The sequence below is a fragment of the Seriola aureovittata genome, chromosome 9, assembly GCF_021018895.1.
Source record: "Seriola aureovittata isolate HTS-2021-v1 ecotype China chromosome 9, ASM2101889v1, whole genome shotgun sequence".
Lineage (NCBI taxonomy): Eukaryota > Metazoa > Chordata > Actinopteri > Carangiformes > Carangidae > Seriola > Seriola aureovittata.
In genome coordinates this window covers 892,623-918,072 of record NC_079372.1, presented here as the reverse complement: position 1 = coordinate 918,072, position 25,450 = coordinate 892,623, and the positions used below count along the sequence as shown (strand labels likewise).

General features: G+C 39.2%; 3 protein-coding genes across 9 annotated transcripts in view; 2 read left to right on the top strand and 1 right to left on the bottom strand.

Annotated features, from left to right (window-relative positions):
• Positions 1-1,251: 1,251 nt before the first annotated feature.
• LOC130175572 (ERBB receptor feedback inhibitor 1) lies at positions 1,252-8,950 on the top strand. Its single transcript, XM_056386149.1, has 4 exons — positions 1,252-1,412; positions 4,636-4,797; positions 5,555-5,634; positions 6,611-8,950. Exons 2-4 carry the CDS (start codon positions 4,751-4,753, stop codon positions 7,627-7,629), a joined length of 1,146 nt encoding a protein of 381 aa, XP_056242124.1. The 5' UTR covers positions 1,252-1,412; positions 4,636-4,750; the 3' UTR covers positions 7,630-8,950.
• Positions 8,951-9,431: 481 nt separating this feature from the next.
• emc1 (ER membrane protein complex subunit 1) lies at positions 9,432-20,404 on the bottom strand. Its single transcript, XM_056385604.1, has 22 exons — positions 20,257-20,404; positions 19,652-19,779; positions 19,484-19,549; positions 19,304-19,397; positions 19,089-19,217; positions 18,568-18,694; positions 18,252-18,401; positions 17,877-18,044; positions 17,392-17,463; positions 16,921-17,019; positions 16,657-16,753; positions 15,895-16,011; positions 14,832-15,031; positions 14,474-14,623; positions 14,000-14,161; positions 13,636-13,755; positions 13,058-13,195; positions 12,032-12,205; positions 11,616-11,826; positions 11,345-11,429; positions 11,128-11,257; positions 9,432-10,687 (listed from the first exon to the last, which is right to left on the bottom strand). Exons 1-22 carry the CDS (start codon positions 20,346-20,348, stop codon positions 10,508-10,510), a joined length of 2,889 nt encoding a protein of 962 aa, XP_056241579.1. The 5' UTR covers positions 20,349-20,404; the 3' UTR covers positions 9,432-10,507.
• Positions 20,405-22,061: 1,657 nt separating this feature from the next.
• The window catches only part of ubr4 (ubiquitin protein ligase E3 component n-recognin 4), a 53,764-nt gene continuing 50,375 nt past the window's right edge, over positions 22,062-25,450 (top strand). For all 7 annotated transcript variants that reach the window (XM_056386056.1, XM_056386055.1, XM_056386053.1 and 4 more), the window contains exon 1: positions 22,062-22,191. In XM_056386056.1, the coding sequence (XP_056242031.1) occupies positions 22,067-22,191 (125 nt within the window). In that variant the 5' untranslated portion in view covers positions 22,062-22,066. The remainder of the gene's footprint in view (positions 22,192-25,450) is intronic.

Sequence of the window (25,450 nt, the reverse complement as noted above, 5' to 3'; positions counted from 1 at the left end):
ATGCAGGCTTCAAAACATGTTCTCATCCACCATGATCAGGCTGCCAATCTTGTACTTGTTCCTCTCTATCAGCCCCATACTGTACTCATGCCAGAAGACACCCACACACTCTTTGACTCCCACACAGGTCAGACCAAAATTGTTTACTGTGTTATGAAGGGCAATTTCCCATCCACTCATTCATTACACAATGCAGATAAACATGATTCAAATTCTGATTTTGAGGGTCGCTGTTTCACTTTCAGTTATTGCATGTGTTTGCATAGGGGAAATATTGTTTGCAAAAACTGGAAACCTGTCTTTCTGACATGAACATAAATTATCTTATCTTATCTTAAATGTAATGCTCCATAGTTTTCAGATCAGACATTTTGCTAGTCTCAGTGCTTTGAAGTAGTCACATGTCTATCACGGATTTCCTCAAATGTTCTGTTCAATTGGACGTGAGGACATATTTTGTGGATAATGACAGCCACATCTTGGTGATTTTCTATAGGCTTATTTGACCCATATATTGAACAAAAAATCCACCAGGCTATAACTTCTTCTCTGGTTTACAGCAGTGGAGGCTCAGATTCTTTAAATACTCCACTACGCTACTACGCTATTTTTCCCCATACAGGAATGTAATATATGACCTATCTGTCCCCATATCCAGAGTGATGTTGCCATAAATGTGACCTATAAGGGGAAATATTATTATCACATATATACATCCTCTGGATACTTGAAGATATAAGTTTATCATGTAAATGAAATACCCATAGTAAAATTTGTATATGTATATTTATTCATATCTATGTGATTAATTTTTTCCATAGAACACATGTTTTCTATTTTAAAAAATATATAAAATATATATTTAATTCATTTATGCAAGTTTATTGAAATATATATGTTGTTTTTCTCATTAATTTATAACTTCATATTGTAGGAAGGTGGTGTCGGACCCTACTGTTTATAATATCATACATGGGGATGGATGGGATGAGGGATGATTTATGTAACACCTGTCTACAATATAAGCATATATACATATATGTTTAAATTAAAAATGTATATTTCATATATGGAAATTCAATACATGTACATATATTACATTTGCGTATGGGATCCTGCGGTGTTTAATTTTTCTTGACGGTTTTTGTTTTTAGGTGTATTTTTCCCCTTTAAGGCGCTTGTGGGCGGAGTCACAGTGATGTGCCCCGGGTGCTGGATGCATTTATAAGGAGATGTGGAAAAGCGCGTCACTCTGACAAAATGAGTTTCACCTCCCAGCCTTGTTGATAGAGGAGGGATGTTGCACATGGTTGAGTTTTGACTGGGAGTCAGGATTATATTCAGATTTTCTCACATTGGACGGGACCTCAGCCTCAGCTTCACGTGATTGAGACGCTGTCTGTGTTTTCATGGTAAGACTTCCTTCCATACAGCCATGAAATTCATTCTGTGAATCCATGTAAACTGTTTTAACCCACTTCACCTGAACGCGCAGGAGTGGTGTTTGTATGTGAAGTGACCGGGGGAGCTCTGGTTTAAAATGACATTCAGAGAGCAACATTGGCTGATGTTCTGTCTCTAAAGGAACTTTACAGTTGAATGTAAAAAACAACCGTCGCTGGTCGTTGGTGAAAAATACAGTACCGGTGTTGTTTCTGTGAAAAGAACATGTAGTTGAGCCGTTTGGTGACAGATAAAGTTTGTCCATCTGGTTCATTAGCCTGTGAGCAGCGGGAGACACTGCTCCGCGAGCCGCTGAGTGATGTCCACCCAGAGAGCCCATCGAGGCGGGATGGCTCTGGGAGCGCGCGGCCTGTCCCCAGTGAACCGCTAGTGGGCGCCAAAGAGGGATTCAGTCAGTGGCAAAAAGTGTAGTTGGTGTGTGGTGTTTGTGTATCTATCTATCTATCTATCTATCTATCTATCTATCTATCTATCTATCTATCTATCTATCTATCTATCTATCTATCTATAGACCTGCTGGCTTTTTCTACCACAAACACATACTGAACCAACTTCAAATAGGGGTCTTATTAATCTTAACAGAGTTTAAATGATTCATACCATAACAAACTGCATTACCATCATTGAGTAAACTATGTAGTTCATAAATGAAATGAGCCGTTCCCAGAGACCAATGATTTACCAGCATCAGTCTCACAGTCAGAAGGATTTAATTCAGGATTCAACGTGTCAGATTCAAAGGCATCCACTCCAAACTATGTAGTGAAATGTAGCGTGGCATACTGATGATTAGAATTTAAATAGAGTAAAAAGAAGAACTAGAAAAATATATGTTGTAGAAAAATTCAAAGATTAAAAATATAAATATATGTTGTAGAAAAATATTCTCATTATGTGGTGAAGTGAACAGCTTGGCCCTGTCACACCGACAGCACAGGCCTCACACGCCTGACATGTTCAAAACCAATACATGTAGAGTACACTGTATGTCTAAGGCTTTGTCACATCTTTCCTTTAATTACAGCATTCACAGTGGTCTATTCAGGTGATTCTTTTCATCTTTTAAGTCACATACCACTGCATTTCTCTCCAGTACTGTGACCTATTAATGTTGTGGTGAAAATATTTACGTAAAAAGCACTTGGTAAGATTTCTGTACAGAATGCTGTGAGTGTAGAGTTTACAGCAAGTAGTTGTAATCAGGTGAAGTAAAACACAGATCATGTATAAAGGTCCAGTCAGTGAATGGCCTGTTGCCTGAAAGCAGAGAGGTGGGGACAGCCAAGGACAACACATCAAGGCTTCTGCATGAGACAAACAAACAGCTTCTTCTGGCCCCCTGGTTGTCCTTCCAACAGTGCCCATTCATGCAGGGGATTTGTGGCACCGGCTCATACCTTGGCCATGTCTGCTCGTCTCCATGGCGTATCTTCAGTCTCAACCTCATGGGAGAGTTCACTTGGATTTTCAGGCTTGTTTCACTGTGCACCAAAGTGACACAAAGGCCCATTCATGCCTGAGAGTGGCTCCATTCATGGACACTATGTAATTGCCGGTAGAATTCATAATTGTTCAGCGTCTTCCATCTCCGAGGTTCACTGGTGGAAATGACGCCACATTCGGTTGTTTTAAGGAGAACATGAATATTCAAATAGATGCATGGGTCACTGTTTTGTTTGTAGTGGGGTTTTTTTGTTGCATTATTCATGCTCCACATTGTTTGCTTCCCACATCGACTGTAGACCTATCAGTGGTGTGTGTGTGTGTGTGTGTGTGTGTGTGTGTGTGTGTGTGTGTGTGGAATATAGAGTGTACAGTAACTTTAGTTTAGTGCGCACATTTTATTGTGAAATGTATCTTTTTACCGTTGGTAAGGGCAGTAAGTGTCTGTTTGTATCTGTATCGTATGTATTGTAGCTGTGGGAGGCACAGTATTGTGGGTAATTTACGAAGTAAGAATCCTGCTGACACGAGCTTCAGTCGGTTTTAAACCCCTTCAGTTGTCAGATAGTATGTTTAACCCAAGATGCCCTTCACATAAAAACAGAATGACCTTCACCTGATCCAGAATACGTGTCCATTTTAGTAGGAATCCATGTCATATCAGGAGACAGGAAGCAGCCATCATATTAGTTAATATTAAAATCGTGGTATTTCCTTCTTTGGCTTGACATGTCCTTATTTTACATATTAGCTATTTAAACAGAACGCAACATTATTATTATTATTATTATTATTATTATTATTATTATTATTATTATTATTATTATTATTATAAGATTTCTTTTATTAGTTGCAGTGTGATGTGTTTAAATGTCCTTTTTTTTTTTTTTTTTTCAAGAAATAAATGAGTAAATCAAAATATATTAGGAGCCACAGCCAAATATGAATCAAACCAGCTTTTCCGTGAAGTGTGCGTGTGTCAGCGTGCTGGAGTATGTCATTCAGCATCACAGGAATGCGGCACAATTAGTCCCTGTTGTGAGGGCGGATACTGCAGGGTTTCATGGTCACAGGGAGGAAGGAGGATGAAGAGTGCTGCCCTCCCACTTCTGACCCAGAGGTTGTGTAATAGCCTGCTCATCAGACAAATGGCTTTAAGCTGGAACCACAAAGAGGTACAGACACAGGCAGCTGCCAGAGCAGACTGAAGTCATTTACTGGGCTTTTGTTGAGGCTCAACTAAAACAGCGCCGTGCTTCAGGAATCTAAGTTATTACTTACTGTTCCTAACAAATAGTCAAGACAAAGTGAAGATGATCTTTCACAAAAAGCTTTTTCTTTGCTCGGTTATGTTTCAGGGCATTCCAGCCTTTTTCAGAGTGAGAGAGTAACAGGACAGAGTAGAATATAAGTTTTTAATGATCAATTATTTAATCTACAGGTGATATATGTTTGTGTTTCACGCCTCTTAAGTATTTGTCCTGACCTTTGACCTGCCTGGTAGGACAGGAGTATGCAGCTGGGTTGACTTCCAGATGTTTATGAGCATTTTACATTGATGGAGGTATGACCAAAAAAAATGGAGGGAGTGCTCTAATGCAACAGCCAAATATGGAGGAGTCATGTTTTAGTGTTTAAAGCTTAATTGTGACACTGCAGTAACGTCCAGGCGTGAATGTCCAGGTTCTGCTGTTGCTCAGGAAAAGATTTTCTGTTTCTCTATTACAGTTTACCACTGGCCAGAATGAAGCTGTGATGGGTCTGAAGCAGCAGACGTGTGCTGGAGCTCTACCAAACACAACCTTCATGATTCTTAAGAACACAAGCGCCTTTCTGCCACAACATGGCCAGGAGTCACAGTAACGACTGGGGACAGCATGACCTGAACAGGTACGCAGACACCGTTCTGACACTGACACTGACTGAAAACAAGAATTGCAAGACTTTATTTTATAGTTTATCATTACTTTTACCCTCATCATATAATATCAGGAATGATTCCGATGTTGCATTTTCATATTATTTTTGCTATGTTTGATGTGTATAGAGACAAACAATAATAAGATTTAACAAGTTCAGCACCTCACACATCCAAAAACGAATCTTTGAGATGATTTACAGGATGAAGACCTGCCTGCATTTTAAGCCATCTGACATCTCACTTTAAATTACTCCCGAGACAATGCTTTAATGTGCCTGTGATGAGAATTCATCATATTCTTTGATAAAGTCAATTTTATTAAAAAAGCCCAAAGTCACAATTTTGACTTTAGAATCTGTACATTACACAAGGCCCTCCATCCTTAGACCACTGACATCAGATAAGAGACAAAAAAAAAGTGTGTAACTGGGGAAAAAGGGAAAAGTTAGACTTTTACTAGATGTTACATAGATAGAGTAGATAGTATTAACAATAGTAATGAGAAATATAGCTAAATAATATGAAACAAAATGGCAATATTAGGTAAATAAGGAGCAAACATACCTGATGAATATGCCTCAGAGAAGATGTCTGCATTGTGTCAATACATAAAGATGAACAGAACATATATTCTGTTGTACAATGACTTACTACAGATTATGTGCAGGAATGATTTACACACATGCACAGCTCTGTATGTATTTCTCAACCTGTCCTGCTTTGCAGAGTGTGCTTTGGCCTGAGTGCTGATATGGAACACAACCTGACGGAGCTTCAACAGCAGCAAATGGCCAAGGAATTTAACTGTGAGTCCTTTACATGATACTTTTACATATAAAATTATTATACAATAATTTTGCCACAGATTACTAATTGAAAACTCTTTACAACTAACATGGATACATATGGCACGTATGATAGTTTAAATACATTGTGAATTTGAGTTAATACGTCTTAGATACATTATAATCATTTTTAGCTGTAATTATTGATAATTGCAGAAACAGGTTTTAAAGTAAGCCAAGAAACAAAACCAATAAAGACACATTGATAAGATTTCACAGCAGTTGTGTATTTTGAATTGTGCAACACTTCAAAGTGTGCTAGACATGTTTGTGATATAAACCATTCATTTTCTTAATGTTGATATCAATTTTACATCAATTTTCCAGTATAATAGATTCATATTCTTAAGTTTGTTTAAACCCCTGTTTGCGTAAAAGCAGCGTGAGGACAGGGTTAGGTGAATTTGTCATCACTGGACTGAGAGGAGCGGAGTGAAGGAGCAGGGAAAGCTATCGCTGCTTGGTCACCAGCTGTTCCTGCAGTCAGGGGCACGCCGGATGTTTCCACAGAGAAGGTTATGGGAAGCTCCGTTAAGATTGTGGCCGGCCCCACAGATAATGATGATTCCTGTGTTAATCAGGGTGTTGTGGCTGATGTTTGACGAAGAGGGTGATAGGTTAAGCAGTTGTTTTCGACATGTTTTTACTCTTGTTTCCTGTAAGATATCTTCATCTTTTTTTTTTTCTAAGGAGAGTGGGCAGCCCACTCCCCGTGGTATTTTTCCCTCCTACACTATCACTACACTCTAGTTAAGAGTTTTTTTCTTATTGCAAGTTGTTTTCCATGTTTCTTCCTCTGAGAGTTGTTTCCACTCTGAAGGAAACAACAGTGATAGGAAAACCTTTTATACCAGAGCAGGGGTTTCTTGATGTACAGTACAGTTTAGGATGCCATGAGGACACTGGTTTAATGCATGATTCTTTTTCCCTTTCACAGCCAATATTTCCCTCCTCCAGTCTCCTTTCTACTCTGATACTTATCGCCTAACATCTAATAACATACTGCGGCTCCATGAGGGAGACCAGGTGGTCCCTTCTTCCCAGAGACGGACAGTATTTGGGGGCCTCCAGAAAGAGGCCAAACCCCTGCCGCCTCTGCCTGACCCTGAGGAGCTCATGTCGGATGAAGCTGCTGATAATGAGGTGGAGTTTTTTACCAGTGACCGACGGCGCCTTTTGCCCAAAAGTTGCCCCAAGGCCGTGTCCAGGGGCAGTAACAGAGACTGTGGCCAAGTTAATCACGCCTACCAGGAGAGCTCACTGCAGGCCGGCAGTTCTGAGATTGGCTGTATGGCTTTCTCCTGGCCAGGCAGAGAGGACAGACCCACAGGTAGAGGAGGTGGGTTTGGAGCCAGCAACTGGGCACCTGGTCTCCACAGAGAAGACCACCAACATGTGGCCTCAGCAGCTGGGGATCCTTTGTGTAGCAAACAGCCAGACCTACACCAGGCATCTAGATTTCGTTATTCCTTCTCAGGCCCTGCTTTCCAGCCACACAGCAGCACCACAACCTGCCCCACCGACAAGCCTCAAATCCCTCCTCGTATCCCCATCCCACGAAAACCTCAGGCTCTCTCACAGACTGTGAGCACAAACGAGGAAGACAAGCCTCCCAGAATTCCTCCAAGGGTCCCTTTAGTCCCGCCCTGCCCACCACGTACCCCGAGCCCCAAAAGCCTTCCAATTTATATCAACGGCGTGATGCCTGCCACACAGAGTTTTGCTGCTAACCCAAAATATGTGAGTAAGGCATTACAGAGACAGCACAGTGAGAGGTCGGCACCTGCAGCTCACTTTTCTCCCTGCATTGTTCCCATTCTGAAGGACGGCAGACAGGCCAGTGCCACACACTACATCCTCTTACCGCCGGACCGACCGGCGCACACGGACAGACGGGGGACGCTCCTGAGTGAACCGACCAGGACGGGAAGCTCCAGTGTCTGGCAGCACAGATAGAAAACCCTCACTACTGTCACTGACATCATGAATAACCGTGCTATACGCTATACAGTGTGAGAAAACATCTTCATGCTACATATGCATGTCCAATGTCATATTGATGTTATTTTCAGTGACTGGTGGAGCACACTGTGAGGCAGCTTTTAGTGATGTACCTCTAGTTCATCCCAGAAAACATCGTAACATTCCAGGGTTTTCATTGACAGTGGAGAAATATTTACCTCCTATCAAGAGTTTCAGTTTTGGTAACTGGGACACAGGGAAAATGTCTTCTCACTCATTTATTTGTAGGTCACAGCCACATCGTCATCGTCGCCAAATGAAACGGAGCTGATACTACATTTCTTAGAAGTGAGCAAATAATTACTGTATGTACGAGCTGGGCTTGTACATGTGTTTTTGTGATAATGCTGCTTTAAATCATGAGTAATAATAATGTATAGACTTAATGTTTTGCAGAATCATTCTCACATTAAGATGATTTATGGTAAATGTGACCGTGAACAATGTGGCCAATATTGGAAGTTTTGAACAACACTGATATTAAACAGTTCACCTGATAAAACTCTTTCTTCATAAACTGTCAGTGGATTCTAGTCAGTTCCAGGATTTATGTGTAAGTGCACTTCATTTTTGTTCAGCAGCTCTCACAATCAAAAAGCTGATCTTGTCATTCAGTTACACCGAGCTACATTCTACCTAACACTCTACATGATCATTTCAGGCATTGATTCATTCAAAATATTCTATTCTCATGTTCAGTGTTTAATTGATTCAAGGGTAATCAATGTCAAGAGACAACCAAACTCCAGAACATATGACTGAAACCTGCCGTCACTCTTACACTGATTTGATTGACAGGTCCTTTGATACTGAAGAACAGTAGCCAAAAACTAAGTCATTGTTTTATGATGCTGGTCAAGGTTTTACATCAGCTGTGTTTACACATTTGTAAAAGAGGCCCTCATTTTCAATTATGATGGGATTACAAACACTAATACTAATCATTAAGGTAAACAGTTTAATAATGTGTGTAAATTTAGCTCGAATACTGCATACATGGTCAAAAATGTACAGGTTGGACCTTTTAATGATTCCTCCTGTGTCTGTGTGTGGGCATGGAGATCATGTTACATTTACACTGTTGAAGTGCAGACTCACATTTACAGCCTTTGTAATTATACAGTGGCTTCTAAGTTCTCATGAAGGTTGTGTGTGATCTGATCTGAGGCTGTACGTTCATGTTGTGTCAAAAGTAAATCATTGTAAAATTGTGTTTTTAATCTATTTATAGAAATAAAATAACTTATTCGTCCTATGATTGATTCAGTGTTTTTTGGTTGGTGATCTCTGCTTTGTCAATATTCCCTCTAGGACACTTGGGTCTGCAATAAATGGATCCTTGTGAAACGAGAAGACAAACATCAGCTTATTCTTTTCCCAGTGTTTTTGTGCCATAGGAAACCATAGATAAGAGGAAACATTCTAGAAACTTTTCATTGACCATTGTACCATTGAGTATTTCACTTATTCTGGATTTACTGATTTATTGATGAGGTATTTTTTAATGACTTTAGTTGCTCTTGCTGGTTTATCTTTTCAAAAGTGTATTGCAACCTACACTAGGTAAGTACAAGTGAAGATATTACCAATACTTTTCTTCTGCACCTAGATTGAGTAAAAAAGATCATGTTTACTTCAAAAACATCCAATCTTAATCCGACATTTCAATGTTTCAACAAATATCTTTCACAGCCTCTCAGAAAGTTTGGGAAAGCAGAGAAAACACTGAAACCGAGTTCTGAGACAAATTTTAATGGAGCGTCAACAACAGCGGACATTGGATCAAAACTTCTCACAAACATGAGCAGCATGAGTGGCCATTTTCCTTGGTCAAGCGCGTGATGCTGGAGACAGTACGATGGCGCCTTTGGAGGGAGAGTCTTCAGGAAAGCAGAGAGAACCATTTCTTGTCCATGCTACTTTATCTCCTCACACTTCATACTCACAGTTCATTTGCCATCAGACCAAATGGCATTTGGGTATTACGGCATTTCAGCAGGGTAAAAGTACAAACCATATAAGCATGATTTTGTACCAAATCATTATTCACGTGTTGTATGTCTTCTGTCTCTCTTTTCTCTGACCTCCACATTTTTCATCACTCTCTCCATGAATGCACTAACGAAGCAGAGATGGAACGAAACACAATCTTGGAAAAAAAAAAAATCTATCATTGCTGAAGTATCTAACTTTTTCATGTGTTCATAAGAGCAAACAGGTGGGCTTCTCCCGCTCTGAGGTTCAGCTAGGGGCAGTGTCTATATTCTCCAGAACCAGGTCAGAAAAAAAGGCACCAGTCCATAGTAAAACACAGCGATCTGTTCTGCTCTGAGGAAGACTTCATGCTGAAACAGGTCAGCAGAACTGCTACGTGCCTACGGAGTGTAATGAATTCATCTAAAAAGATCAAAACCTTTTTTCCTAACTTGGTTCTGGAGAATATAGACACTGCTTTTTCTTGTTGGAAATTCCAAACTCCACATTTTAATAATCTGTTTCATTAATTTGTAATTAGTTTTGTGTTAAACATTTAATCAAAGTGACATGGCACAAAAAACAATTATTCTACTATGAAATAATCAGTTGTGCTTGCAAAATAAGTTAAAAAATAAACACATAAAACCTTTACTAACCCCTCCAGTCACCCCAACCCCATCCTCCCCTCACCCCTGCAGTTCCTTATGGGCCTTGTTGAACTTTGACCTTGACTTTGTGTTCTTCTAGAGGCACAACTTCAGCCGTCTCATCTCCTCGGGCTGAGGTCCTTCACGCAGCCTCGGGGGCTGTCAGAGATGGGATTTCCACAATCACTTTACCGCCAGGCTCGGTTGAGCAGTTTGACTTCTGCCAGGCGTTTGCTGATCATGGTGGCGAAGAAAAGAGCGAAGAGCACGCTGCTGATCAGCATGTAGTCGTAGTCGTCTTTTAGTACATCAAACTGCTTGGAGGGATACACGCGTGTCTGATAGATGTCCAGACCATATGCAACCACCTACAAGGAAAAAGCTAACATTAGCACACCAGGGGAGAAAACAGTGTGTTGACTTTATTATACCTCTTTTGGAAAATGAATCATTACTCTGGCTGTTCAACACAAATAATAAGAAAGTAAAAATAAAACAATTATATTCTTCATTCATTTTATCCTAAATGCCAGAAATCATTTGTCTTATTTAATGGAAAGTAAATAACAACAACAAACTAGTGGCACTGGTGATTAAGATAATTTAATCATGATGTTAGAACTTAACACCACAAATGACTGGATTCATGTTGCTTGAGAAAAAGTCTAATACAGTGGCAGCTCAATAAAAGCTTTCAAAACCATCTGTCAAAACATTGTATCACAGAGCAGACAACTGCTAAAATAAACACGTCTAACTTGATAGTCATCATATAATACGTAGGTCAGTGCTGTGGTGGCAGACTCACCAGACAGGTGGACTCTAGCCCAGAGGGGGCAGTGTAGATTCCTCGCACTCTTGATACAGTCTGATTGTAGTTGATGAACCACTCTGTACGGATCAGCAACTCTGGTGCATACGGTATGAGATTCTCTTCACTGGAGATTAAGTGAACAGATTAGACGGATCGAGAGGAAGAAAAAGAAAATCAGTGAAATGTTTTAACCAACATGTGAAGGGCTTACCGGCTTTGCTCAGACACTATTTCTGGCCTCCGAGGGTCAAGGAACATTTTGGGTAATGACAAAATCCCTCCAGATGGCAGGCCAACTGTGACAAAGCAAACCCAAAGAACTGTTTAATAAAAGGCAACGGGCCAAACAATGCTGACAAGACCTTTTCATTTATGTTTCTCATGAATAAAAGAAATAAATAAGCTGGGTTATCCTCAAAACTATCTCTAACTGTAAAATATGTGGCAGAAAGCAGAACAACTGCAGAACAACTCAAACTCACTGAGCAGATGGCGGCTGGTGATGCCCTTCTCAGTCAGAGTGGCTTCCATGGTAGAAATGGAGGAGGGGAAGATGTAAGATTGCTGAAGCACTTGTGGAGCATGTGGCCGATCAAGTGAGCTGAACACGGTGCTGTTGTAGAGCTCCATTCCTTCATACAGCTCAATGACTGAGAACTCGTTCCTGCGAGACTTGGTGCTCCAGTATTCGTACTGTGGAGTCAAACAGAGGCAGGAGATCACATGACGCTGTTAATGTGTTGAACACTCAATTACAGTGAGGGTATTTAGTGATTTTTATACAGCGACCATGAGCTGACACCTTATTCTTATTGCAACCGAGCAACAAAACAACAGATTTATTGTCTTGTCTTTATTTGTGCCGTTAAGAGTGACTGTAGCTGTCACTAACACTCACCACCACCCAGTTTTCAGAGTGTACGACATGCACCGGTCCTCTGGCCTTTCTCTGAACAGCCTCGTGGAAAATGCGGCCAGTCACACCGTCAATCAACAGGATCCCAATAAAGCTGCGCTCCTGATGCAAGTCTGTGCTCTCAGTCACCACCGCTAGCAGATTAGGGTTCAAGTACTAGAAAGAAAAAGATGAATTCATTTATCTTTATCAAAGTTGAAAAAAAATACACTTTTTGCGAATGGACACAAATTCAAAAACATTTAACTCAAAACAGAGGTGTGTTACAATTACATTTTTCCAGGCATGTTGAATATAAACAACCACAATGATCAGGTGTAACGTTTACATGTAAAAAAGCATCTGTCTTCAATTACCAAAAAAGGCTTTTTATGAAAAATTAATTTAAAAATAAACATGACCCACTGAATCACAAAATAACAAAAGGTGATCCTTGCTGTGTCTATGTTCATACACTGGTGAAAACTTATTGGACAGATGATTGGAATTTCTGGATGTCCTTCCTTTCCTCTGCAGCCACCCTCAGGACAAAAGTTCTAGAGTAGGTAAAACAGTGTGTTGTTCATCCTGTGTGACACTTTTCTATTGTGAGATGTTGTTGTGAACCCTGCAGCCTTCAGAATGACTTGATGGAGCTTTGGAGTTTTGTATTGTTACTGTACATTTTAAGCATTCATGTGAAAATGCGCCTAATTATGAGTCCGGGAGTAGAATGATTATTTGCATACGAGTCCTAATAGAAAAAACAGTGTTGATTCTTCTCAGTGGAGTGAGCATGAGAGTGAATATGATTCGTGGGGAAATAGTAGCGTGACGAACAGTGTTCCTTGGAAAGATGAGTTCTCAGTTTACATCAGAGGACGGGGAGTGACTGTCTTTATGACTGTAAGAGCAGGCAGAACACCGGCAAAATCCAGCACAAATAAGAACAATAGTATCATTTATAAACTTTCTCAGTACTCTTTCTAAACCACATTATTAGTAAGGTTTTAGGGGATGTTACGGTACCTTATACAGGACGCTGCGGTCTCCCATTACTCTGCCCTGGGAGTGCACATGTTCGTTGGGCCTTTTCCCTTTGACCGACACAATTCTCTGCACCTCGTTTGGGACGACGACCTCCCAGATCAGCTCCGTGGACAAGTCCTAAGGACACAAAATTCATCCAAATTCATTTTTTTCTTCAATCAGTCGTGTGTCATTCAACTATCATAACAACAGGAACAGTGAACTGACTTCAGACTGTAATGTTCATTCTCAGAATATTTTAGGTATTATTCTGCATGTCCACTTGATATTCACACTGAACGTGCAAGACTTTCCTTCAAACTGAGAGACTCTGGAGAAACTTTATCTATTAAGAATTTGTTATTTAGAACATCTTTTAATATTCTTTACTTTTTCCCTTTACTAAAATACTGAAGAAAATTATCACTGCAATTATAAACAATATAATTATTTCATCATCTTTGGCAACCAAAAGCTGAAGCCTGGCGGTGACAAGACTTTCTAAGACCTTTCCAAAACTCTTGGGTCCTGATCTGCAAAGAACCTTGACATAAAGCAGAAAAAAATGGTTGACTTGCCGTTCGCAGCCTGTAACCAGAAAGTCTTCCCTGGCTGGAGTCAACAAGGTAAAAGAATATGGAGGAGGCCATTTCCTGGAGCTGCTGCAGTACATTCTTTGTAGAAGGAAAGGCAGACACCTGGATAAAAATCAGAAGGATGGATATAAGTTTTATAAGCTATTTCTTTTTAGCGAATATCGCTACAGTTAAATTCTATATTTACACAATCTGTGGACAGACAACATTAGTCAAAAAGAAGAACAAAAAGAAGGAAGATCTGAGTCCTTGAGTACTGGTTTGATGGGTATACAAATGGCTTTGAGACACAATCTACAGTTGGTGTAATAGTTATTATTGATCTGGTTTCCAGTTTGGCACTGACCTTGTACTGGTCATCAACCAGAAGTAAGACCTTAGCATAGTCCTGGTCCATGAGTGGCAGCATGAGTGACTGAAGTATTGGCTGAGGCAGAGTGGGTGGAGTGATGTGACTCTTCTTTCCAAAGATGGGGTTAAATACATGGAGTGTGGCCAGACCTGTGTCCTGATCCAAACACAAACAACACAGAACAAAAATGATCAGAAATACCAAAAATAAACACACCACTTATAGAGTTAAAATTTTCTTTCAAGTGCTGGACACAGCAGGAGGAAAAAGGTATTCAGATTTTGCTATGCATATAAAGTCATGCTGGGTAAAAAAAAAAAAAAAAAAAAGGTCTCTGCCACTCTATGGGAGTTATAGATCTGCTGATTTCACTGTAAAGTCATTTGCTTTGTTTATGCTCAAGAATAAAACTGAATCCCACTCTGAAGTTTTTTAACCACAGAGCTCAGAACACTTGTCATTAAACACCTTGTCTTTGATGAGCAGCGTGCACTGTGGGGGGTGAGGGAAGTGTGCAGTGGTCCGTTGCACCATTAGTTTGAAGGCTGCATTAGATGGGATGTCATCCAGGTAGTGCCTCCATAAAATACTGCCAGTCTTGCTGTCAATCCCAAAGAGCTGAACAGAAAAGACGGAAAGGATGGACAGTACAGGAAAAAGTGAGTTTCTGAGGTCTGTTCTGAGTGTTTAAGTTCACTTTAGGCCTGCCTGATCTTAGACAAAATAAACACAATCTAGTTTAACCGCATCTGTGCAGCCCGGCTCGTCTGCCCTGGCACAACTACGGAACAATAACTACATGAGAGCGTGAGCTTTAGTTTCATACTTTCCCAGATGCTGTAACCATAACCATCATCTTCTGCAAGTTGAACTCATCTCTGGACAGGTTCTCAATGGTCACATCGTTTTTAACTTGACTGCGAGGCTTCCGTGCATCGTAGAACAGCTTCCAGAGGTGGCCGATCCAGGCCTGCAGCACGATGAACTGAGAGGAGAGCCTCTTCAGCACCATGGACATCAGGCCGTCTAGAAAAATTACAACCAGATCACACAAGCTGCTTAATGAGTTTCAGTAAATTCAATTCACATTTAAGGATGTAATTTGAGAGTCACAACTTATTAGACCTTGGTCACTGTGGACATGTTGTAATGCAAGCAAATCACAGATGTACCTCACAAAATTAAAGGACTTTATAGATCACTGTGTAAAAACTAATATACAGTAAAACAATACCTGTTAGGCAGAATATTCAACCATTAATAACAGTACATCAAACAGGAGAGTTTGTACAACAATTATAGGCACTAATTGTTGAGGGTTGGGAAGGGGGTGACTTAAGAGAAATCACTTTCAGTCAACAACAGGAGACGCTAACCATAAGACAAGCAATCACGTGTTACTGGATAAGAGCAGAGAAATCTGTTACCTTGAATGGCTGAATCCAAACGCAGCAATAAAAACAGGACAAAACAGAAGAAAGTGAAGCGACCAGCAACCAAGTGATTCATTACCTCAACATTACCCAAGAATTGTTGTTTAACTGGCCATCCGCCTGTAGCAACCGCAAAAATAATAAAAAACCTAAACGATTGAAAATTGAACGCAGGTGCTTGGCAGCTAAAGTAAGGATAAAGGTAAAAGCAACAACTCACAGAACTAAATATCGCTTCTCTATCTCAGATCTGTTAGTCGCTCAGAAATTTGAAAATGATGCAACAGGCTTTACAAATGAACTAAGAGTAGACCACAGTCCTATGTTTGTAGAACATGCAGGAAACTTTGAGAACAATTGAAAATAATAGTTGAAATACTGAATACTAATCCACAGCAGAGATTAGTACTTAAAGATGGAAGTGAGAAAATTAACAGATTTTGGTTTGACATTTACCAGCCTTTTTGCCAAACTCTCCCTCCAGCTCCGCCTGTGTTCCTGTGAGGGGCAGATCTACCATTTCCATAGTTACCACATCAGAGAGGGCCTCTTCTCTTGTCCACATTACACGCCCTGGAAAACAAGACTCATTATTATTCTGTAATCATTCATTCCACTTTCCACACCCTGTCACAGTATGCAGTTTGTGCTGACACTGTCACATTATGACATGACACATTTTTTCCCTTCTCATGCTTTGTGGAAAGGACAAGATTATGTGTACATTATGAAAGCTGAGAGCCTGTTTGTCCACACAGTGGTCAAATGTTGGCAGTGTTTATGATGATTAAGTGGTGGAAATACCAAAAATATTATCATAAGGCAAAGCATGGCTCACCAGCCTTTATGAACTTTGGAGAGATGTACTGGATCTTAACAGTAAACATCATGAAGGACAGACTCACATAAATCAAAAAGTTTCACCTTTGACCATTAGCTGGCTGTGTTTCTCTACAGTACACCAATACACTCCATGCAGACAACTAGGTCTGGACATTAGCGTAGTGGTGGGATCTGGCCAAAATAAATCCCTAGAAAAAAAAGGGTATATTTATTTTTTCTGTTATTTTGTTACTATGACCAAGATTTTCCTTTTTTTTTTTTTTTTTTTTTTAAAACTTTGGCACCCCTCAGTGGTAGAGTCAAATCCGACACCATTTAGTGCACATCAATACTCTTTCCAAATCTGATAAAGCTTCCTGTTTTTGCTATCCATACCTGGCTGTTGAATGAAAGTGAGTGTGTGGTCTTCTGTCTGCACCATGACCCTATAACCCACAGAGTCGTCTTTCTTGAGGAATGCCTGTACATATAGCTGAAAGACAGAATAAGAATGACTTAGATTGGAAAACCATTGTGAACACCCATAAATCAGTTGCCAAACTAAACCGATCTGCTCTGAAAGTAATCATGTTCATCTTTGTGTAAGAGCCATGGTTGCATGACCAGCCACAGAATCAGTGGGGAAAAAAATCGACATACCTTCTCTGGTTTCCCACCATTAGGATCCAAATTAAAAATCAGTGTTGTGTCTAGAAGTCTGCGTCCAGTCTCTGCACTAAAGAGGTTAAGACTGCAAGCCTGTGGGGAAGAAACAGATATTTATATATATATTTTTATTTATATATATTTTTCACAAAGGTAAAAAAAAAAGAAAAAGAAAAAGAAATGGACCCTTTTCATTCAACTTTTCAAAGACATGTTGAATTAAGCACAAAAGAATATTTAAACAATATCAACATCTTAACAGCCATGGAAAAAGCCTGGCTAAGAGGAGTTTCTAAGCTTCAGAATAACATTTGATTTGTTCATCAACTCAATATGACAATCACATTAAGCTCACAAGAGGACAAATAAGACTGTACTAAGCCTGCTGACATATACTGTAATGTTCCAAGAGAGCACAACGAACATACTTTACAAATCTCAAAGGATGGTTTCTCCTTAACTCACAGTTTTATTCTTGGGCGACATGACAGCAGCAACAGTCTTCTCTCCAGTGGTAGCAAATGAAACCAGCATTGCCTATGAATCAAGACAAATTAAATGCATCATCAATCATTTTCACAAACTGTCTCTTAAACTAAAAATGACAATATCTTGGAATGAGACTCTGAGATTTTACTTTTTAAAATGATAACAAATACTAAATTTTGGAAAACTTCAGAGCCTAAAAATAAGGACATATTTTAAAATTTCCAAATTTAAGAAAATACTAAGAATTTTGTCAACATTTCCTTCCGTAGATGTTACCCTGAGGCATCTGCCTCTGTCAGTCAAATACCTGATAAAGAAATCCAGGTGACATTTACGTTTTAGGAGTGTGACTGAAGCTTTTATCTAGTGACGTACAGTACAAACAAGTAATCTGGATTCTAATTGTCAGGATTTCAATCCTGAATGAGACAAAATTGCAGTGTTGAGAAACAGTTACGTACTGGCTTGAAATCCCTCAGTGTAAGTATCTGACCATTGCTGAGCTGGAGAAGCAGGTAGTGTTCAGGACTGAGCTGAAGGAAGAACTCTGACAGCGGGGGCCGCGCTGGGTTAGGCTGGGTGGACACTAGGGCTGGATGGAATCCGGGGGTAGCTTCAAGTCCCAGCGACTAGAGGACGCACACAAAAAAATGGTAAGAAGCATTCACATAGAGTAATAGAGGAATGTATAAAAAGACACAGTTCTATTGTGTTGGTAGTGAAATGCCGAAAAATGAAAGAAATGGAGCCGTACCCAAACCAGAGCAGAGGACGCAAATGGTCATTTCATAAAGTAGAAAATGTTTTACTGATTCCATTTTTATTTTGGTGAGTACCTGCAGGGGGATTTGGGTCATTTGTGATTGTACGTGTAAGTCAAGCATGTACAACGACGCAGTTGAAGAGTCCACACATGTCAACATCCCCTGGGCGACCACTGCACAGCTGGCCTGTATGTTAGACAGCCATGGAGCTTCTACTGAGATCTGAAGACAACACAAGCACATTAGAAATGTGGGTTTTTTTAATATTTTGCTTGTTTGGTTTGCTTGATGTATTCATACAATGTTTATGTTTTATTTATGTATCTAAATATTATAACAATTGCAAAGCATTTATATACTTTAGATGGCTACAATAAATTAGGATTACCTGCTTTATTATCTCTCCGTCCTCCACACTGTAAGCAACAACAGTAATGTGGGAATGGGGAACGACTCCAAGTGCATAAACTTCACCATTTCCACCAGAATACACAGACTGGTAATCCACGGTTTCACTGTAGACATAAAAAACAGATAGTTACACACTTTCCATAATGCTCACTTTGATTATAAAGTAAAAGCTAAATGGTTAAATTAAATGTTATGTGCATACCCATTAATTCATTTATGTTTTATTTTTTCTAAATGTAAGATACCTCAATGTGCTTATACATCAGAAATGATCAAAAATATTATAATCTTACCCCAAATACATGCCTACATGTCAGTAATGGATACCACTACCAGCATCTTGTGATATAGATGGTGCATTTACAAAAGCATTCAAGCTAATAAATTGTTTTTTCATCATAAAAGTTTTATTGATGAAGACAAAATAATATTGATAGTATATTGACAAAAACATGGCTTTAAATGTTGATGCCGTAACTTAAAAACAAGGTCATTTACCTTTCTGGAAGATTCTCTATCCATTTTTGATGACCATTAGAAAGGTAATGGAGAGAGATGGCAGTTTTCTTCAAGACAGCCACATGTTTCACTGTGTCTTGCTGTCCAACCAAACATGCTGACTGGAAACTAAAATGTTCCATAAAAGCAGTTAACACCTGATCAAAATAAGGGCAATTATAAACTCAATCACTACCGGTCAAAGACGTAATCACCTGCCAGAATCAAGCACAATCTCCCAGTTCAAACCACCAACATTTATATCCCAGGAGCGCAGCACACGGCCATTGCCTACTACCAGCACCGCATCTAGGGGACAAGAACAGTTTAATGAGTAATCTGCTTTCAGTGGAGGAAGTAAAACCTCTAATCTCAACTGTAATGACAAAACTCACCTTGTCCATGGTACAGAAGAGCGTCAATGTTTCCCTCTGGCCCAGTCTTATCCACATGTCTCCAGACTGTGGCAGACATAGTAAAACAGTCATTTAAGATCATTAATATCATGGTTATGTCTCAGCCAAATAGGACTGTCTATTACAGGAGACTAACAAAGTACTCACAGAGTTCTCCAGTCCTGGTGTTGAGTGCTGCAAAAACATTATTCTCTGTTGCCAGAAGCACCTTTTTGGATGACTGCACATGTGTGTCGAAGTGAGAAAAATGAACCTTGCCTACATACTGTTGCCTCCTGTGTGAATCACAAAAAGAGAGAGGGGCTGTCAGAAGGTCAACAAGCTCATTTATCATTATGGCTAAACCAATGCTTCTATCACTACAAAAACTAAGAAAAAAAAGAAGAAGAAAAGAAGAAAAAGGAAAGGAGAAGAAAAATAAGAAAAAAAGACAAATACTGGTGGAGGGTAAACTGGTTAACACCTTGGCTTCAATGGTTCGAGATCAATTTCATTCACGTTTTAACTCTTTGACTTTACTGTACCATTGGTTTCCTAATGGAACAAGCTAACGGCACCTGAGGCAAGCTAGTAAACAAAATTTATTGTGTTCATTTATTCATTTTTTTTTGGCCTGCTCTCCTACAGAAAGTCCAGCACAAACACACCGGGTCGCAGCTAGTGGCTGTGACAGGTATTAGCATTAGCATATCCACAAAAAACATGACTCTAAATAGCAGACATATTTGGTTCCTTGTCTAGATTCCCCTTACCAGTCAAATTTTCCGACTTGATCTTCAAACACAGCCTCGACAGTGCTGCATAAAATAATAAATTTCAGGCACAACAAAATTAGCTTAGCCATTGCAGCAGTAGCTTTGACATGCTATTCAAGGGGAGGAGGAAGTCGGAAGTTGATTGGTTTCCTTTGTGTCTGCTGATGGGAGGTGGTGCCCCCTTCAGGCGAGAAACGCAGATAGCCCGAATAAATCTAAATCAATGATCGTGAATAGTTGTCGGTGACTAACCTTTTTTTAAACCTAAAGTTACACCTAGCTAAAACTAATGCAGTATAATATAACAGTTTTGCAATAAATCCTCTTTGAAAGTTATGTTATGAAACTGTGTTAAAGAGGTGTTGATTAACTATATGATAATATGGAGGGGGATTTTGGTGCTGTTGTTGACCTGTAGTCATGGAGGTAGATTTGTCTCAATGTTATTTGTTTGAACAGGTCGACAATCCACGTTTAAATGTATAATATGTAAATATAGACACCTTTCACAAATATGAATGTATTCATGGATATGTTTTTATTCGTGGAATTTGTTTGTGTATTTGCAGATCTGTTTTATATTTGCCAGACATTTTTGTGAGTTTAGAAATATATTTTTTGTATTTGTGGAAGGTGTTTTATAATAACAGATTACACATTTACACACAGATTGTCCATCTATTCAAACAAATAATATTGAGACAAATCTACCTCCTTATTGTAATGCATTATAAAGAAGTGTGTCTGTTGTTTAGTTTTCTCTCATTGACTGAAATGAATGACATGAATTCAGCTTAAATTTTTTAATTGGACATATGATCATTTATGAACATTACTTAAAAATAAAATTAATTCAAGAAATGTGTGATCACAGACAATATAACTGGGCTATATTTTAAAGTACGTTTTTAAAAGCATTTTCAAAGATTGGCCAGAAAATAAATAAATGGATAAATAGATAATGTGAACATCAGTGAATTCATAGCCTACATGGCAAACCTGCATCCTACTAGAAGTTCAAGTAGTTTTAAGGTAGTTTGCTCAGTGAAGATTTTCTTTTACACTGGAAATAAATTCAAATAGTTTCTATTTAATTTGGAAAGCATACACAAGCTTCAAGTTTGATTACTTCAGTGAGAAATTAAAGAAATTATGGAGAATTGAGATGTTTTTTTCTTTTGCTTGGTTGCTGCTAGTTTTGAATAAAGTCTTGCTATTACAGACATGATGCAGCAATCTATCTAAAATTAAGGTGGCAAGGAATGTAAGTAGGCCTGCTATGATTCATTTTTATTATCGGTCATTATTGGTTCAGAGGGCAATCATGGATGTGGGGGCAATCAATGCAGTCAGAAAGGTCAAGCTGTCATTACTGAAGTCTTAGTGTACCCCAGATTTCAGTGAAATCTGTCCAGTCTTCTAAAACGCACATACACTGTTGATTCACAAAAATATTAAAATGGATATTAAAATGGCTATGCTGTGTCCTTAATACAGATTGAATGAATGAATGTTCTTGAATCAAACAATGACATTAAATAAATGCTGCCAAACTGTGCAGTCCAACGGAAACAATGGCAAAAATAAGTGACCTGTATGTGGTATTTGTGTAGGGAAGCATAGCTTTACTTTTTATGTGCAGACAGGCAATTGTATTGTTAGCACTTATCAACCCTGGAGAGAAATATTGTTCACTGAGGGCAGTCACAGTAATGCTCAGCCCGATTTGTGAGATTGTGAGCGCCCCCTGCGATTTACACTCATAGTTTCTTCTTCCAGTAGCTAGTTTTTTCTAGGGGATTTCAAGATGGCGTCGAGCGGAGGAGATGGGGAACACGAATGGACAGCGGCAGTGCGGCCGCTTTTATCGGCTTCATACACCGCTTTTGAAACGAAAGAGCTACCTCAGCTTATTGGGTCTATAATCAACAGGTAACCGCTTACATGTCAATAAATTGCAGGTCTCTATTTGCTTGGATACTGGTCGTGTCCACCCAGGAGTTAGCAGGATGGCTAACTTGCTAACTTAGCTCGGGTAGTTAAGTTCTATAGGAAACCTTACCCACTTAGCTAACGTTAGCGGCTAGCAAGCTACCTGGGCTTAACTTGCATTGGCATCGAGTCAGTTGCTGACGTTAGCTAATATGCTAACCTCAGCTAACTTACTCAAAATCTTGTGTAGCTTGCCCATGCTGGTAACTCATTAACGACTTGAAACTAGGCATAGCCAATGACCGATAGAAGTTGACCCTCAATGTAACTTTATCGTTGTGCAAACGTTAATCGACGTCGCAGTGTAACGTGTAGGAAATTTGCTTCATCATTAGCTAGCTAACACAAACATTAGCCACCAAGCGAACTGGTGGGCCTTCTAAACGGACTGGATAACGTAGCGTTGAAATCGCAACAGTAATATTTGACTACGCCATTTAACTCATCTTAGCTAAATGTGATTTGGTTTGTGTGTTGAGCTTGCCATATCCACTCTACTAAGGGCATGCCCGATGACTGTTTATTTGATAGTTGGCTATCAGTTGTAGTTCATCGTTATATGCTGTCTATCTCTGGTTGAACTGATAGTAGGCGGAGATCCTCTGCTGTGCACTCAGTTTTGATGAGCCTGTGATGTGGTCGCCGTTAATTCATTTTCAATCGAATGATAAAGATGTTACTGCGTAATTAAGTGTAAGGCCAAAGGGGTTTGGGGGATTCCGACATTGTGCTAAACCATGGTGAAGGTGGTGCAGTGCCTGTCACGCAGGAGAAGCGTGTCTTTGGAGACGAGTGTTAATTATTGTCGCGGACCTTTCACAGATTTTTCTTAAAGCTATGTTGATTGCGCCTATGCATACATAGGTGGTTATCAAATCAATAGCACCTGCACTGTGTGTTACTCAGGTTGTCACTTGACACTCCTGTTCAGTGGTGACATCAGCTGATCTCTCAGGGCTTTCAAGTGAACAACTTCCTACTGTGCTTAATGGTTTCATTTTCCCAAGCAATAACCAACTTGTAAATATGAGCAGTACTGTTACTAGGCCTGTTAGTTTCGTTTTCAAGAAAACCGAAGAACCAGCAAGTATCAAAAGAAAAACGGTTATTTGGTTGAATTACTCCCCGAGGATTTTTTACCATATTCACAGTTGTGTAGCTATGTAATAGTAATGTTGGAGAGAATGTAGATCCCTTCCTTTTTAGTTGAGTAACCCCAACAAGCCTGTTTATCACTTGGCCCTAGGTGTTTATGGATAGTACATCAAAAATTCATACCACAAGAAAGTGCAAAAGCCAAGTTTTGCTATTGTCAGCATGAATGATCATGTTTTATCTAAAAACATAAGTATAAGTATTTCCCTAGGAGAGTGGGTTGTGTAATTTTGTGTACATTAAAGAAGTAGGTTTATATTGTTAAAGCTTTAAGTGACAACACTCAGAGTAGCAAAATGGAGTTCTCAAATAGCATGCATGCACTTGTAGTATATTATCTATGTATTACTGCATATGTTATAGATTATCTGGACATGGGTTTAATCACACAAATTTTGATAGATTCAATTGTGACTTTACTATGCAATGCTGCCAGAAACCTGCCTACATGGCAGAGGTTTCACATAACAGAATGTCAATCTTACTGCATATTGTTAGCAGCTACATTGGTTTTATTTTACATACCCTGTTCTTTAAAGACATTATTTATGAGGTCATTGTTTATAATATGGGGTATTCATTCTATTTATAGGTTGTATGTGGCTGTGTTATTTGGCCAAGAAAATAGTTTCTGACAAATGCTATGAATGAATATAGTCAAATCTGACACCCCAAAAGCTTTTCGCCTTTTGTAATAATTTTACAGTGAATATTCATTTTTTCTTATACAAAGGTAGAAAAAATAATCTTCAGAGACATCAGAAATACAAATTTATTCAATTTATTCTGATGGACACTTATTAGTTGCACTATCATATTTAAAGCATTTTTGGCAATGTTTTATTGACTTATCAAGAGTTTCCAACATCCTGAGCATGAGAGTTGGATTATGCTGACTGAGAGCTGTAAATTCCAGTTTGACTTTTTTTTCTTAATAACCGAAAAGCCGATGTTTACAACAGATTGGTTTGCAGCATAACAAGTGTGGTGTCTCAGGCAGCACAGTTCAGTCATGTACGATAGGGGGAATTGTTCCCTGTGCGTGATGAAATTTATTTATTCATTTATTTTAAATTAACCTTTATTTAACCTGGATGTGTCTTGTGAAACATTATCTCTTTTACAAGAGAGACCTACCCAAAATGACAGCGTAAGATAAGTTACATATAAGCGCATCATTTCTTTCAACAATTGCATATACCTTAATTTAGAAGGCTAGCAATTCTGAGCTAGCTGGTTTCAGGCTTATTGTCATTGTACCATTTTCCCCTGGACAGTTTATGAAACAGGTGTTAGCGCATGGATTAAGTGTTGGTGGGAGTTGCTTGTTTCCTTTTACCTTGGTAATGTGCAGCTTCTTTTTGGTCAGGTAAAATACCCAATCAGCAGTAATTTGTTGCTTGTTTTAGGAGAAGTAGGAGTTGAAGGAAAGCTAATTTTGTTTTGTAATTTTAAAAAGCAGAGATGTTTTCTGTGTATTTATTTGTTTTGGTGATTGTAGCAGCACATTGAAATAGTTTTGTATTGTCACTGGAATAGATTAATATATTGGATTATGCAGAGAAAAATTAACTATGTGGAGTTGGAGTATAGATAACAAAAAAACACACGGTTCATGTCCATATGAAGTACTTATGCTAACAGCGGCCTGGCAACACAGGTAGGTTTCCAGCAACACAGACAGCCTTCCTTCTACCTGGAAGAATGTGATCAGATCACATATTGGAGAGGTGTCACTTGCCTTGGGCCATTTGTGTCAATGCTGGAAAGATGGTGTAGGACAAGGCTGATTTCTGCCAGCAGAAACACTATTACATCAGAACTGTGTTTCCCTTGTGGAAGACTGCAGTTAGCCAAAGATCAGATCTGTCAGACATGTTAGAAAAGACTACATGAAAGGTGCACCAGAGGAAAATTCACAATGTTATGTCACTCTACTGACAGCCAGGACCAGTTATGTTTTCCCAATTAATGTGATGTTATTAATGTGAGAGTCCATTTATCAACACTCTTAAATAATTAATAACAAACTATCATGGTTGAT

Excerpts from the sequence above, each read along its gene's own strand:
- LOC130175572 (XM_056386149.1), top strand. The coding sequence starts at position 4,751 with ATGGCCAGGAGTCACAGTAACGACTGGGGACAGCATGACCTGAACAG. Across the intron at positions 4,798-5,554 it reads GGACAGCATGACCTGAACAG|AGTGTGCTTTGGCCTGAGTG; the intron begins GTACGCAGACAC and ends CCTGCTTTGCAG. Across the intron at positions 5,635-6,610 it reads AATGGCCAAGGAATTTAACT|CCAATATTTCCCTCCTCCAG; the intron begins GTGAGTCCTTTA and ends TCCCTTTCACAG.
- emc1 (XM_056385604.1), bottom strand. The coding sequence starts at position 20,348 with ATGGCTAAGCTAATTTTGTTGTGCCTGAAATTTATTATTTTATGCAGC. Across the intron at positions 19,218-19,303 it reads ATTGTGCTTGATTCTGGCAG|TTTCCAGTCAGCATGTTTGG; the intron begins GTGATTACGTCT and ends GGAACATTTTAG. Across the intron at positions 11,827-12,031 it reads ACTCTGAAAACTGGGTGGTG|TACGAATACTGGAGCACCAA; the intron begins GTGAGTGTTAGT and ends TTGACTCCACAG.